The 17239-nt window shown below is 34.1% G+C and overlaps 1 protein-coding gene across 4 annotated transcripts in view; it reads left to right on the top strand.

Annotated features, from left to right (window-relative positions):
- The window catches only part of slo (calcium-activated potassium channel slo), a 113305-nt gene that overhangs the window by 31510 nt on the left and 64556 nt on the right, over window positions 1-17239 (top strand). For 2 of the 4 annotated variants that reach the window (XM_069135605.1, XM_046621338.2), the window contains exons 2-5: window positions 772-833; window positions 1097-1199; window positions 2061-2324; window positions 2575-2742. In XM_069135605.1, the coding sequence (XP_068991706.1) occupies window positions 772-833; window positions 1097-1199; window positions 2061-2324; window positions 2575-2742 (597 nt within the window). Of the gene's footprint in view, window positions 1-771; window positions 834-1096; window positions 1200-2060; window positions 2325-2574; window positions 2743-16288; window positions 16381-17239 lie in introns of all 4 variants that reach the window. The other 2 variants (XM_069135606.1, XM_069135607.1) reach the window with 2 other exon arrangements.

Here is a 17239-nt window from a genome sequence, read left to right as displayed (position 1 = left end):
TACGTTTATATCCTGCGCGTTATAACCGTATCATATCGCGTCACGTGTTTCGTTGCATTAAAGTGTGAAAAGAGCGGGCTTGTAAGTACGAACGCACAATTACGGAAGGAAACAAGCCGGCGTTAAAAATGTGCTAATTGGCGAACCGTTTGGGCTCAGTTCTTATCTCCGTTAATGTTTTATTCAATTATAACTAACCGCTTAGTTACCAAGCTGACGTAATAATATAATCGTTATACGTATTACACACATTATATATACATTTCACGCGAACCTGATGTCGATAAGATATCTTCAAGGTGACAGTAAATAAATTTTTGACAAATACTGAGAAAATGAAAAATGACGGACTTGTAAATATAAATATATATATTATTATTATATATATAAAAGACGATAACAGCCAACTGCGGAATTGTTAGGTATAATTTGCTGTTGATTGGGTAACGATTAATTGGTCCGGGATACAAAACAAAAATGAACTAATATATACGTAAGTCCGCAAAGCGCGCGCATAAGGATAAATAAAAAATATTACAACAATTGGTAGGGACCTCTAAATATTTTCAATTTTTTTTTTTTTTTGCAGTATTTGTCACAAATTTTTCGAGGGGCACCTTAAAAAAAATATACGTTAAAAAATTAACTACCCCGATCTACAGTATACTCACTTTTCTTTATCGCGTCGAAGCAATAAACGTAGAATCATCGTTTTCTAATATACTAGTTATCAGTTTTAATTAACGTGAACTTTTTACTCTCTGCTTTCAGGTGGTCCTTGTCTTCATACTTAGTATAGCATCGCTCATAATATACTTCATCGACGCTTCCAAGTAAGTATCAAATCCGAGATTGTTCAACCCGATTCCTTTCAGTTTTTGTATTTCCCACTCGACTTGTATATTTGAAAAGAAAATTTTGTATTCAATCGTTTTTTCCTTCCTGTCATCCTCTTCTCACCGCTCGTCCAAAAACTTTCTAATCAAAGGTCTACATACGCGTATGTTGATTGTTGATTTCCTCAACTCACGCCGATCGACAGCGGGGTGACTAAACCTAAGACTGTTTGAATTAACGTAAAGTTTGATTCGAACTGTTGCAGCGAGAAGGTGGAACGGTGCCAGAAGTGGAGTAACAACATTACTCAGCAGATAGACTTAGCTTTCAATATATTTTTTATGGTCTACTTTTTTATACGCGTAAGTATAACAACCCGACATCAGCTTCACCTTACGTATAATAATACATTCTACCCACAACTTAGGCAATGCGATTCTACGTAGATTTTACCTAAAAATGAGTAAATAACATTTTTCATTCATTACTTTTTTGACATTTCATTTCTTCTATCCAACGTCTATGTATACGTTATACGCGAAAGAAATAAGAAAATCGCTAGAACCGCATGCAGCCATGATTTACCGATTACCTATCGGTAAAGTAACGAACTACAGTCGTCGAGCACTTGCCGCAGTCACCTGTGCGCGGTACTTTGAGAGCTTTAAAGTAAACTCCGAGGGTGGAGGCAAGGTGCCTTCGGATCTCAACGAGGAGGGTAACGAGCGTGCAGACTCTCGAGGCAAGCCCGTGCAGCGCAACATGTTTAGCGAAATGCATTCAGCCCCGAACAGAGAGAGAGAGAGAGAGAGAGAGAGAGAGAGAGAGAGAGAGAGAGAGAGAGAGAGAGAGAGAGAGAGAGAGAGAGAGAGAGAGAGAGAGAGAGAGAGAGAGAGAGAGAGAGAGAGAGAGAGAGAGAGAGAGAGAGAGAGAGAGAGAGAGAGAGAGAGAGAGAGAGAGAGAGAGAGAGAGAGAGAGAGAGAGAGAGAGAGAGAGAGAGAGAGAGAGAGAGAGAGAGAGAGAGAGGAATCAACGTTAGCTTGTATAATTAATTTGCACAAGGTCGGGGGGGGGGGGGGATGTTGTTTTAATTAGAAGCAAAGTTGCTACATCTGCGATGTGGATTTTTTGTTCTCTGCTCGTTTGTTTTTTTCGAGCCAGTTTTCTTCATTTTTGTCCATTTTCCTTTTCTTCGAATTAAACGAGCGATCTGAATTTTTTAGTTTATCGCCGCCAGTGACAAGCTGTGGTTCATGCTAGAGATGTACTCGTTCGTCGACTACTTTACGATACCACCGTCTTTCGTCTCGATTTATCTCGACCGGACGTGGATAGGACTGAGGTTCCTTCGAGCCCTTCGACTGATGACCGTTCCCGACATCCTACAGTACCTAAACATATTAAAGACGTCGAGCTCCATTCGTCTCGCCCAGCTCGTGTCGATTTTCATCTCCGTATGGCTAACTGCCGCCGGAATCATTCACCTGGTATTTATAAACATGATATACGTACCTATAGTATATTGCAGACGTAACGGAGAACCACGTAACATGTGTATAAAAATTGTCATTAAAGTCAATTTTTATATCCATCCTGCCTTACGGCAAATTTTTACATTCAAATTTCCCGCGCGTCGATGTTTTATTGGCCAGTGATCCCGTGACGCGCGGCGCGCGTAATATGAAATGTTGATTTTATGTTATACTGATATTATGTATTTATTGTATGTTATCGAAGCTTGAAAATTCTGGAGATCCGTTCGAGTTCACGAATCCACAGCACCTGTCTTATTGGACCTGCGTTTACTTCTTGATCGTTACTATGTCGACGGTTGGATACGGCGACGTATTCTGCCAGACCGTTCTCGGGCGTACATTCCTAGTGTTTTTTCTACTCGTCGGTCTGGTAAGCGAATTCTTTACATTTTATACTTATATTATATACCTACATAGTGTCGTACTTTCTTCGTGATATTCGTGACTATTTTTTATTTTTTTTTTGGTTTTTTTTTCTACTCTTTACCACTCTCAATTCTAAAAATTGTTATTATTATTATTATACATACATATAACATGTATGTGTATGTTCCCTTATCGAATACGACTAACCATTACCCGTGTCGTATAGAGTGTATAATATAAAGTCACACTTGATAGGGATTTAGCGATCACTGTCTACTCTCAGGTAGCTTTTCTTTTATTTTCTTGTGGTTTTCTGGACAAAATTGGAGAGTCCGTATATCAACGAATAAAAATTTTTATCGTTATTATTATTTTCATTTTTTCTGCATAACGAGTAAAAGTAAATTTGCAAATCATATTTGTGATTCGATCATCGCCAGGAGACAGTGATCCGCTTGTAACGCAAGAAGAGCTTTAAACGATTCGAAAATTAGGGGTAAAACAAATGAAAAAAGAGAATCATTTGAGAAGGTGAAAGTTTTATCGTTGAAAGGAATATGATATATATTATTATACATCCATGTGTAATATATATATACTCGTTGCAGCAGATAATTGTCTATTTATACATAATTCTCAATTGTTTTATTCTCACCTCTTCAGAATTTCCTTGCTCTTTGTATACTTTGCGAGTCACCGCGATTGCTCTGTATCTTCCTTCTCCTCGTCATTATTATCATCATCATCGTCATCATCATCATCATCATCATCATCATCATCATCATCATCTTCATCTTCTTCTTCTTCTTCTTCTTCTTCTTCCATTCGTTTTCACGCTCTTCCTCAAGCCAAGTGCCTTAAAGGGAAAAAAGAAAGAAAGAAAGAAAGAAAGAAAGACAAAAAGTGAAAAAACGGACATGAAAAATATACAGTATTATACACGCGTGCGCGCAATATTATTGCAAGTTTTATTATTTCAAGAAAAATCAAGTCTCGTTAATATAATTCTAATACTCTGATCACGTTTTATTCACGCATCTTGGGCACACGCGTGTATTTCTTATCCCGTGACTTACCAATTACTGCCATGCCTAATCCACCCCCATTTTATACCTATTTAAACACGAAAATAAACACGGCCATGATTAGGATAAATCGCGAATTTTTCACTGTCACGTAAGACGGCGATATTATCCGTTTGTTTTTCAATTTTCAAACGATGTTATCGATACCTCGTGTCTTCATTCACGTTTTGTATTTCAATAACATTGAAAGGCTTAATTTTTGAACGATGAATACTCAATTAATTGAGTTTGAATGGTGATGCATGCTGTATGCACGATCTACTGTATCCCGTACAACTTGTATAATAACAACAGTTATTTAACATTACCTTGGTTTTTCAATTACGTACCAGGGTGGTCCTTATATGGGGTTAAAAATAAAATTCACAACGGAGCCTGTGAAGTCGGTTCCAAATGGTGATAAAAAAAAAAAATGTCCCAATTTTTTCACACATTCATTTCATTCCCCTAGTGTCCATATTTAAGCGGGAAGATGCAAATTATTCAAAAATATGCTCACTCGCTATATTTCGTACACAATTTTCTTTCAAGGTTATTCGCAGGCTAAAAAATCCATATTTTCGAATATTCAGGGAGATTTATCTTCTTTTTAGCGATAAAAAAAAAAAAAAAATCGTTTCGTCATTCAGACATAAACAAAAAATTTAAACGAAACATTAGCATTCGTTTAGTCAGCACTGTAATGGAACAATCCATACGTCAACACTACGTAATATCACAGTCGACGAAATGCAAATGTTAAGGTGATTTTTTTTTTCACTTAATCTGATCATTTGTCACTTTGAAAAAACAAAAAAACACGGATTAATTTAACGTAGCACACATTTCTCACGGAATAGCCTGTTTATGATTTTTCTTTCTTTTTCACCGAAGAGAAGATGAATCTCACTGAATATTCGGGAATGTGAATTTTCTTGCCCGCGAATAAACTTGAAATAAAATGAGGTACGAAATATAGCGAACGAGAATATTTACGAATAATTTGAAACTTACCGCTGAAATAGGGATACTAGGGGAATGAAATGAAAATTTGGAAAAACTTGGGGAATTTTTTTTTTTTTCACCATTTCACCGTGAATTGTTTTTTTTTTTTTTAACCCTATTATACACATATAATACCTGTAACGTATAGTGCTAATCGTTATCCAAAAATGAAATGTAAACGATTTTATACAGCAGATTGAAAAATGAGGATTATTGCAGCAAATATTATTATTCATCTCTCTTTGACAAAAAAAAAAAAAATAAAAAAACGGCATTTTTATACGTCGAGTAGATAAATTGACGGACACGTGTATCACCCTTCAAACTCAAGCTGATTCCCCTTTCTAATTATTGTAGTATTATAGTTATCCGTAAACCTATACCATACACGTGCATTATACATATCGTTGGGTTATTGACGTTCCCCTTATACTTGCTGAAAAATAATTTGAATAATTTAGGAATCAAAGATCTATTTATGAGACCTGCAAACCCGAAAACGATAATTTGATAATTGATCTCACCTCCGTATCGGAATGGTTGAATTTGAAAAGTGGGGGAGGAGATTTACTAGTAAAAAAATTGATGAAAATACTTGTGATTATATAAAAATTTAGAGCTAATTAAGAGCTTCCGATATACGTCGAGATTAATTACCTAGAAAACACCCCTCGAAGAAGCAGATATGAAAAAATTAATTTCATACGAAACCTTAGACTGTCGTGTTAAACGATCGAAGATCTTTATGATCCCCTATTTGACATTTTTCAATCAGCCATCCTTTGTCTGTAACAATAATAAAACTACCCTTCAATTTCTCGACGCGAAGACGCAAAACCATTAAAACTCTAATTTTCCAACGACACATTTAGCTCACAAATCATAAGATTCGTATTCTGTTAAATCGCTCTTAAATCGTTGAACATTTTTAAATAAATAGAAATTCGCTGCGATGAATTTTAAGAGTGGATCGTGTGTTGTTAATTCTTGAATCGATCAACGTTTCATCGCAATCACGAATCCGCTGTCGAGAATTTTAAAAGCAGGTTCATTTTCGTCACGGACTAAAGGCTGCGAATAAGAAATGTCATTCAATGGATTCTGACAATTTTTTTTTTCACTTCTGCTTCTTTGAGGGTTGAATATTTTCGTAGAGGTATTTTCTGGGCAATTAATCTCAACTCGTATTGGAAGCTTTTAATTGGCTCTAAATTTTCATATCACGAAAGCTAGTCCTCCACTTTTCATATTTGATCATCCCGATACGGAGGTTAGATAAAAAATTGTTGTTTTTCGGGTTTGCGGTGTGTAATAAATGGTTCTTTTATTTCAAATTTTTTCCAATTTTTTTCTTAAACAAGCAGGACGGTCAACTTTACGGACGTCGTTAATTCATGTAATTTCATCCAATCATTCAACAGGAAATGAAAAATGATCTTCTTGTTGTTGTTGTCGTTTTTTTTTTTCCTTTTTTTTTCTTCTTTATTCATCTCTAATTCTTCTTACCGTCCCGGTACAATTCAACTGAGTGCAAAGCAGAAGAAAGAAAGAAAGAAAGACGTACAAAAAAAAAAAAAAAAAAAAGAAAAAATGTAATAAACATTTAATTCCCTTCGCCCGGTATTTCATTTGACGGGCAATCTTACTGGATGATTCTTTTGGCAGACCTTGGATTATTCACGTATTTAAAATAATAAGCAATAGATAATAATGATGAATTTCTTGAAAGCTACTACATAACTATTTATGTACAACAATAATTGTACATGCATACCTTTGCCTACCTACCTACCTACATCTTTGCTTCTACAAAGACTTGCTTCGCGTTATTTCTATTCCATATAATTATATATTTCATATATTACTGTTAATATATACCTTATACCCATTTACGCGTCTGGATTTCATACAAAGTATATACTTATATTTAAAAACCTATGCCAATGTGAAAAAACGAAATAACTGCAGTTTAAGGAACAGCTTACTTTTCTGATATATATACATATATATGTATATCCGATTGAAATTATTATTGTTATTATAATTACCTGCATTTCATACGGTTATTTATACATACATGTATACGTCAGGGCGGTTTTCTTTGAACTATTTTTTTTCTTACTTACTCACCCTTCGAAAAGTTAGTTTTTCGCCTAAAACGAAGCCTCGTGAAACCGGAACTCGGCAGTAAAATTCTAAAAGATGCCTCATCCGGTTTGTATTTTTCAAACACTCTAACCGAAATATCTCGAAAACTATACAAGCTGGGAAGCTTTTGTTGGTTTCAATTTGTAGACAATCGAATGTTCTTTAAAAAATGTCCTGACTAGTACGTGACATTATTTGTATCAGCTTGGAACACGGGTGAGGATAAAAATTCACAATGTAATAATCATCTTCATTCATTTATTCAATGCACTCGACTTTAAACGTTCGTATCGAACGCAAGATGAACATTTAGGTGTACGGTAGTCTCGGACCTTTTGTTTTATAGAAAATTTGATTATCTAAAAAATGAAATCACAAACAGCTTTCCCAACTTGTATAGTTTCCGAGATATTTTGGTCGGAGTGTTTGTGAAATTCAAACCGGATGAGTCAGCTTTTAGAATCTTTCTACCGAGTTCCGATTTCACGAGGCTTTGTCTGAGGCTATAAACTATAATAAATTTTCGAAAGGTACGTAATCAAAAAAAAAAGTTCAAAAAAAAAAAAACCATCCCAATATATACATATGTATATAAATATATTATATCTCGTAGTAATACGGAAATATGATATATCTGTAATAAATTCAATCCGCCCTCCGCGATGTATACGAAATATTTTCCATTCACATTGCACAATATTTACGTATAAAATATATGCATATATATATATATATATATATATGTATACATACATACACACACACACGCACACACACACACACACATATAATATATTCACTTGCGAATCGAATGAAATGAAAGAAATTTGTGACGAAACAAAGTACAAGAGAAATAAAAGAAAGAAGAATCAATCGAAAAATCGATTCTTGGCATTTTTTTTTTTTTTACTTTTACTAAACAGTAAAAAAAATATATATATCACATCGATTCTACGCATCATTATCGTCATTGTGACCGGCTGGCTAAATGACTCTGCCTTAATGCCTGTACATTATATTACAATATAATATACCTCTATGCATATTCGTATCTGCCGCTCGCTCTTTTTCGCTTAATTCGTAATTCGTCGTTCGCCATTCGCCATTCGCCATATTTTGCCCTCCCCCCCCCCCCCCCCCCCCCCCCGTCCATTTTCCACTCCGACTTATAATCGCCGCCTGACAATGAGTTTAAAAACTGCGGATATTTACATGACGTATCTACCTTGCCTACTCGAAACCTACACGCCTCACTCTATCGTAAATGTGAATATATTGACACATACATGTATACGGATATATATATACGTAAATACATACACACACACACACACACATATATATGTATATATATATATGACTGAGTGTGTGTTGTTACGAAGTGTTAATAAAAAGCGTATCGAATAACCGTCTATAAATCTATATCCGTATTTATATTACGTGCATATAATTCATGCGCCCGTGTACTATCTTATTCCGACTCATAATGTACGCGTAAATTGCGTTTCGGATCGGTTTGAGACTTGTTTTGAAATTAATTGGCAAGTACAAAGTATGGGTAAATAAATAATTGACCGTTTAAATGCGACAAGTCGCGTATTTTGTCGTACACGCACACTTTGTTACGTTATACCTAAGTGGTATGCTTGCTAAAACTCTCCCCCCCCCCCCCCCCCCTCCCCCCCATTCGTCGTAAGTAACGTGCAAACATTTCGTAAATGTAATAGATTTTTTACACGCGAAGCGCGACTCGCGAATCAGATTTTTGTTAATTTTTTATGGAATTTTTTTTCACTCACATCATTTTACCTAAACTCAATTGCACGACAACATCTGATTCGTACGAAAATATTACACTCCGTAGTTGAAAATTCAATTCAATCGCGCCGGTTATTCAAATTACGTGGCATCTTACCTTGTGCACATAATTATCTCGAATTATGTCTTTGTAATTTTTCGTTTCTTTTCTTTTCTCGCGAATTTTTTTTTTTTTTTTCCTTTTTCTTCCCCCTTTTCCGTATAATTTTCACAACGGTTCACGTTATCGACAACGTCTACGCGTGTTGTTTAAGGTCACATAAGCCCTACGTAAACTTGTACGCAAAAAGTGGGATACAGAAAATACCAAAACAGCATGCGAATTTCCAAACGCATAAATCAATACAATTGAATTCATGTCTTTAATATACATTATATATACATATATTTATATATATATATATATATATATACACATTAGGGTGAGCCAAAAAAACCAACATAACGAATCTACGGTCTGAAAAGGATCTATTTGCTTAGAAAAAAATTCTAACGTTTGGAAAAATTTTTAGTTCAATTTTAAAAGGTGTCGCTGGTTATTTGAAATTTCCCATTTTAATAACACGCCAGTAAATTTGTTTTTATTAAAAATGTTGTAATTATTGAACCGTTTGAATTAAAAAATTTGTCCAAGCATATTCTTGCAGGGCATTAAATTCTCTGAGAAAAAACCCTGGAGTTGATTTTTCAGACTCCAAATTCGTATACTTACGGGCCGTGAAAAGTCGAAGAAAAGCGGAAATATGCAGTACAGCGTTGATACAAAATTACAATCGAACTTTAACGAAAAATGAAGAAGAAAAACAATTTATTTGGCAAGTAGCGCAATTACATCGCCAGCAATATCATGATTGTAACAAACAAAGATTTATCAACGATTGAAAAGAATATTAACGTTTAAAAGTGCAATAGAAAATAAGCAAATGAGTTAAAACTCTACTCCTTTGACGAATCTAGTTTAATAAACAACATATTTCGCACACCTTGATTCATTTTGGTCAAGTTTTTTCATTTGGTATGAATATTTGCGATCGTAGAGCCCTAAAACTGTATATTTCTGCTTTTCTTCGACTTTCACGGCCCGCAGGTATGCGAATTTTTGGTCTCCTTTTTAGAGAATTTAATGCCCTGCAAGAATATGCCTTGAGAATTTTTTCATCTCAAACGGTTCAAAAGTTGTATCGTTAGTAACGAAGAAAAAATTTTTTGTCCGTTATTTAAATGGGAAATTTCAAACGGCCAGCGAGACCTTTTAAAATTGAGCGAAAAATTTTTCCAAACGGGAGGATTTTTTTCCCAGTAATTAGGTCCTTTCGAGACCATTTATTCGATAGGTTATTTTTTTTGGCTCACCCTCACACATATATAATAAATATATATAATGTATATGCGTCAATAATAAGGGTTGAAAAATTATAATGGAACCTTTTTCTATCGACGCGCGGAATTTCTTGTATAATTGGTATAAATTATACCCGTTTATTATTAATGTATGGTACACGGACCTCCGTTACATAATATACTCGTCAAATTATCTCGAATATTATAGTCTCGTGCTATATACTGCGATGCATCACGCGTATACATGTATTATCATACTTTAATACTTGTATAACTACTAATACTACTACATAATACTATACTACCACCACTACTACTGCTGCTACTACTATTACTACCACTGTTACTACGATACTCGAATATCTATATTATACTCTTACATGTATATATACTTGCGTAAGGAGGTGTGCGTTATATGGAGTATTCCACGTCAATTCGACCAATGATTTTTCCTTACCGTTTTCGACTCGCTTCAGGATTTTTCATGCAATTCTACGATTAAAAAAAAGTACTTCTGATTATTTTCAGACTTTTCCCTACGACCGTTAATTCTACTATGATTATTCAAGTTTATCCGAGAATTGTCTATTTTTTTTTTTTTTTTTCTTAAAATCTGAAAAAATTGTCAAAAACATTATTTTTCAGTACGATCATTTTGTGGGTTTTCGCGTAATAAGGCCCACGATTAAACACGGAAATTTTCGGGAGATTTTTGGCGAATCTTCGGAACGTTGAACGAACATGGAGTTTTGTTTGTTCGAGATATTTAAAGTGCTAAGAAAAATGGAAAAAAAATTTATTTCATCACGGGCCGATGTCAGAATGATCGGAACGAGTAATAAGATGTTCGAAAATTTTTCGTTACTTTTAAATCTTGCCAATTTTCAGATAGGTTTGAATAACCGTAAAAAAAAAAAAATTATCCCGTCAAGGAGCAAAGTCTGAAAAAAATCAGAAATGCTTTTTTGAGATCGGAGAATCCTGTGAATAATCCTGAAGCGAATCAACAATGGCGAGGGAAAATCTTTGGTCGCGTTGACACGGAATGCCCCATATATGGCATAATCTATTCAAAGGGCCGTGTTGGTGTCTGTGCGAGCTTGATTTTTGACTTCGCCGTCGTCGTTTTCGTCGGCCTCACATTATATACGTATATACATACATGACATACATACGTTCGTATATATGCATAAAAATAATATACATATGTACGTACGTCTGCGTATGTTATAAATGTCAGTGGCAATTGTAAATCTGTGTTTGTCTGTATGTTTGTCCGTTTGTCTGTCTGCTGCCTGCAGCTTGTCCGTCTGTCTCTATCACACGTTATAACGTACATAGGTATAATATCGATCGGGCTGAAAAATGTTGTTTTTTTTTCGCATACTATAAGTAAATACGTATACGTGTTAGGGTGCCCCTTAATATTGGTAAAAAAAAATTTTTTACTCTCACCCATTGAATTGACTCGAAATAGTAAAAAATAATTGTTAAACGTGAAATCCGCGCTTAATTTTAATATTAACCCGTGCCCCAAAGGCCCTTTCAAGCAGTTAAAATCGATTAGGAGCGATCGTCGAGGTAAAAAATTTGAAAAAAAATAAGTTTTACGTAGTTTTTCCTGCGAAAATCAATGCCGTTGTCCGTGTTTCGACAGCGTTACTTTTTTGACGTGAAACAGATACGAGAAAATCGAAAAATAATCGGATCGAAAAACCACAACGCTAGATTGGCAATAATTATGTTCGGAGATGTTACATTGATTTACACCTCATTTTTCTGCAAGTTTCACCTTTCTTCACATTAAAAATTTTCCTTGAAACATTCCTCATTTCCGCTTCTTAAATTCAAATCAAACAATCTCTCATTTTGTCTAATTAAAAAGGATTATTTTATACGTAATTATTAGCGATTAATAACATGTCAAAAATTCAGCTTCTTATCTCTACATTGCTCCAGTGCCCGTATCACCTTAAGAAATTCAGATAAATGTGGGGAATGCGGTAAAATTACTTTTAGATTGGTTTAAGTTGCCACGCAATGTTATTTCATTGTTTATACGCAAATTGTTAAAAAAAAAAAAATCGATTTTAACTTCTTTAACCCCTTACCGTACTTTAACGAGTCTGACTCGCGATGAAGATTTTGACCCAAACATGAATGTGACGTGCCAGGCTCGTGAACGGAAAGTCGGTCCAAACATAAACATCACGAGCCAGGCTCGTGAACATAACATCGTAATGTAAAGGTCGTAATTGAATGTTAGTTTCTATCGGTACGCCACGAGAGTTAGTCGCGATTCTCATAATTGCTGTTACAGAGCAGATTAGCTGTTAAAATTTAACAAAACCCAACAAAAATGCAAAGTACAAAAGTTTTAAATGAAATCAGTGATAACCAATTCAGTGATAGTGAGTGACGTGTTTGCACCAACCAGAAAGCGTCCTAGGCACATGATTAGAGGTGAGAATAGTAAAGAGGAAGATACGCGGCGTCAATCATGGATTTAACAGAAGGTAAAAAACACACCGCTAATTTGGAAGTATTCTGAAACCTGTGTCATAAAAGCGTCTGTTTTAAATAATTTATCCTATGGGGGGGGGGGGGGGGGGGGGGTTAAAAGGCCTTTGGGGCACGGGTTAATATTAAAATTCACAGCGGACGTCACTTCTAAAAATCATTTTTTCGTATTTCGAGTCAATTTAAGGGGTGAGAGAAAAAAAAAATTTTTTTCACCAATATTAAGCGCTGTCCTAATATGTATACATACATTTACATATATACATACATATATATATATATATATATATATATATATATATTATGTGCTGACCACATTATATTACAACATTACCATACCTGCATATCTATGTTCAATTATTAATTTCATATTGTGCATATTCTGCAGATTTGAAAGTAAAGAAAAAAAAAAAAAAAACTTTGGTTATTTCATCTTTCGTTCTACGTCATCCGGATTCTTCGATCCAACTTTAATTTTACGAATTACGCATAATTATAGCTCAACCGTCTTCCCGTTTCAAGCCAACTTTTCTTCTTTCGTCTAATTTTTTCTATTTCATTTCCTCCCCCTTCTTACCTCTATTTTTCGCTTTGTTCATCTCAGACCGATTGATTACACGATATTTTAAATCACAGATCGCGCGTCAAGTCAAATATATCTTTCGTATTCCACTTTGATCGCTTCTTTTTTTTTTACCTCAAATTTTTTTTTTTTTTTTTCTTTCTCGAATTCACCACTTCGACGAATATATAATATATATGTATGTATGTATGTATGCACGTGTATGCTTGTATGAGGTGAAAATATTTAAAACAAAGTTTCATCCGTGAATCGCGAACAACACGTAAGCGTCCAGTAAAGGCTGCTTACTTATAACTATATGTATATGTATACATGTATATATATATATGTACACATAACGCGATTTATGTATCTCTGTTGCGTGTACGGCATGTGTCGTGTAAGTGTGTGCGTGTGTGTGTGTGTGTGTACGTGGTTGTATTTAACATAACGCGTTAATCGATTCGGGATAAACGATAGGTGTAATGAATTGAAATTTCAGTGGAAAAAAAAAAATAAATAAATAAAAATAAACAAAAAACAATAATAATCAAAAAATAAATCCACAATCGATTATCACGCAGAATAGAAATGAGTCGGGAGGAAATATCAACGACGCAAATTATGTAACAACAGATTTTTACTGATAAATAATATTCGGGAAAACATTTTACAACCGGATAACTTTGAAATTTATTAAACAACGCGGGTAGTTTCGACACGATGTTTGTTCTTTTATTTCCTTTTTTTTTTTTTTTTCTTAATCTGCTTGTTACTTTTACCCTCGTTTTCCTACCTTTTCTTCGAATTTGAAGCTGCGAATCATTTTTTCTCACGTATAACAGTGTAAGGGATGTTTTTGATTTATTCGCGTTCGTAGCTGTCACTTACGGAGAATAATAATTAATGCATTTTCAGAAGAGGTTCTGTAAATCGGTTAGTTTTTTCCTTCTCGTTACCTCAGCTCGTGACGAGACTTGTCTATTTTCAATTTCGGTCACCCGAATATCTCAAAAAAAAAAAAAAAAAATAAATAAATAAATAAAAAATAATCTGTAATCATGTAAATCGACCGACCAATCAACTCGATGCGACGTCTCGTTAGTATCGAGGCAAAAATGTTGAATTTAATAATATCAGGGTATAATCTGTACGCGTACATCTACAGATCGAAACTTTCCATAATTGGAAAACAGCTGCAATAATATCTTTGTATGATCGTGAATGAAAAATTTTTTTTTCTTACTCCTAACAAAAATTGTCGTTTCGTTATTTGTTTATTTAATTTTTTCCAACGTTATAACTATCGCGTACGACAGGCGTAAAGTTTGCCGGATATACGAAACCACCTATACTCGAATATTTACGTCAATAATAATTATATTTCACACGTGGCATAAGTATAACAATAAAAATTATCAATTATCTTTAAACATCGATTTCTTCCCCGTAAACATCTTCACAACGGATATAATGTAAACAATCGTGCATGCTGCTGTATCATAGATTTATAGATATGATAATTGTTCGAATACTTCGTGCATGCCGCCGAAAAAAAAAAAATTGAAAAATGCAAAAAACAACGCTTAGAGAATCAAAGCTGAATCTCGAAATGTTAATTTATTGCTTAAACTTTCGCAACTTGATCGTTCATCGTTTCAGGTTGCGTCTTACAATCTGACACGCTATACGTGTTACAACGCATATTATTTCAATTATATAAATTTTTTTCAACAAAACATTTCGTACCATGGGCAGAGTTGTTATTTATTTATTTTTTTCCGCCTATCTATGAAGCTTTCCGCAGCAGTTTAAGAACAAAAAAAAAAAATAAATTACACATCTTCTTGCTTGCGACCGATGCTTCCGAGTGTTAATTCTCACTCTGCCCTTTTTCTCTCGCCACCTTGTACGACTTTTTCACTTCTACACACACACACACAAACACACACGCTATAACGTACAATAATGATCATAGTTATCTTTATCACTGTTATTGTTTGATTTCTGGTGTATAGAAAAAAAAATAAAATAAATAAACGAAACGAAACAAGACAAGAACGAAAAAACAAAGAGAGAAATTAATCGCACCGACGAGTAATTATATATTATACGTAGTTTTCACCAAGTGATCGTGATTCCCTGTACAGTATTTAATATACCTATAAATAGTCTAATTCTCATCGTTAGGTCAAAGAAATATTATTTCACGTTTAAAAATTTGTTGATATTTTTTTTTCCACCCACTCTCTCTCTCTCTCTCTCTCTATATATATATATATATATGTATTAGGGTGAGCCAAAAAAACTAACTTATCGAATCTACGGTCTTGAAAGGACCAATTAATTTACTGAGAAAAAAATTCTCCCGTTTGGAAAAATTTTTAACTGAATTTTAAAAGGTGTCGCTGGCCGTTTGAAATTTCCCATTTAAATAACACGCAAAAAGGTTTGTTTTCATTAAAAATGCTGTAACTATCGAACCGTTTGGATTATAAAATTTGCCCAAGCATATTCTTGCATATATATAAATAATGTATCATTACGATCGTTTTTCAAATCGTTGAAATTTTCATTCTCGAACTCAGGCACGTTGTGTAACATATTGACCAACTCTACTCGAGATACACGTGATCTCCGATAACATACCGCACGATTTCGTTTTTCCATACACTGCGACTGCTATACACACACACGCACATATATATATATATATATATATATATATATACGATTATTATACATATACATATTATACATGAGACACATACATAAAATTAAAGACCGCTGTAATAGTATTACTACCAGGGCATTACTAATCACACGTCGTGTATGCTATTGTACATTTAGATGCACATGCCATTATCATTAAATACACGTATGTATGTATGTAACGTAGCTTACGATTAGCCTACGTTTGTATACCTTGCTAGATAGAGAGGAAAGAAAGTTAAAAAAAAAAAAAATAAGAATGTTGAAACAAATAATACGTATATGTATAATATAATTAATTGTTATACCTGAAATAGTATACTCTGCATTTGTAAAATAGTTGGCGTAGTGTTTTCCAGGTTTAATTTCTCTATTTGCAGGCAATTTTTGCCAGTAGCATACCAGAGATTATAGAGCTCGTAGGCAGTAGGTCCAAGTACAGCGGCGAATACAAGCGGGAACATGGAAAGAGGTATTATAAACGCATCACTCTTTTCTTTCTTTTATTATCCCCGTGTATTATATTGTCTCTCTATCACTCTACGTGTGTGTCTCTATATATGTATATTACGTACGTTATACATATACATGTATAGGCATATAAACGTACTAATTCCTTGCAATGTGTCCACCATGTATTACGTTACATCACACTGCATTGCATCGCATTACGTATGTATGATGTAAATCGTTTCGCGAATTGATGACGAATGATTGAATAAGATCTATTTTGTGCGTATAATACGGTCGGAGGATTTGACCGGTTGGTTTGAAAAAAGCGTTTGACAATTCAAAGAATCAATTATTGACGTATGTGTTACATATATGCGAATGTATATCGAAGTAAAACGGGAATCGTAATTGACGTCGGATTGCCCGATATGTGATGTACGTTTTAGTATTTGTGAATAATTAATTACTTGTTCTCGTTGATTAGTTTCACGCGAGTAAAAGCAAAGATAGATAAACAATATACGGTTGTGCGATAGCGATGACAATAATAATCGATAGCCTAATCACGGTTATTGCAGAATACCGCGAACGAAATACGACGATGTTTTGATCAAATTACTTGTTTTTTTTTTTTACCTCATCCTTTATGTGATATAAAATTAACAATAATTATTACGGTCGAAAACCACTGTATATTAAACGTACTGAGTTTTTGTTTTTGGTACACAAATGCATACGCAATTTTGTTCTTCACCTGCATGTGTATTTTGTTAGCTAATATACATATATATAATATATAATGTATTATAAGATAGCTCTTGACATATCATATACATTACTGTATATATATATATATATAATTCGTTTATTGATCATCA

The sequence above is a fragment of the Neodiprion pinetum genome, chromosome 4, assembly GCF_021155775.2.
Source record: "Neodiprion pinetum isolate iyNeoPine1 chromosome 4, iyNeoPine1.2, whole genome shotgun sequence".
Taxonomy (NCBI): domain Eukaryota; kingdom Metazoa; phylum Arthropoda; class Insecta; order Hymenoptera; family Diprionidae; genus Neodiprion; species Neodiprion pinetum.
The sequence above is the reverse complement of the archived record's forward strand: the minus strand, read 5'-3'. Positions and strand labels throughout refer to the sequence as shown.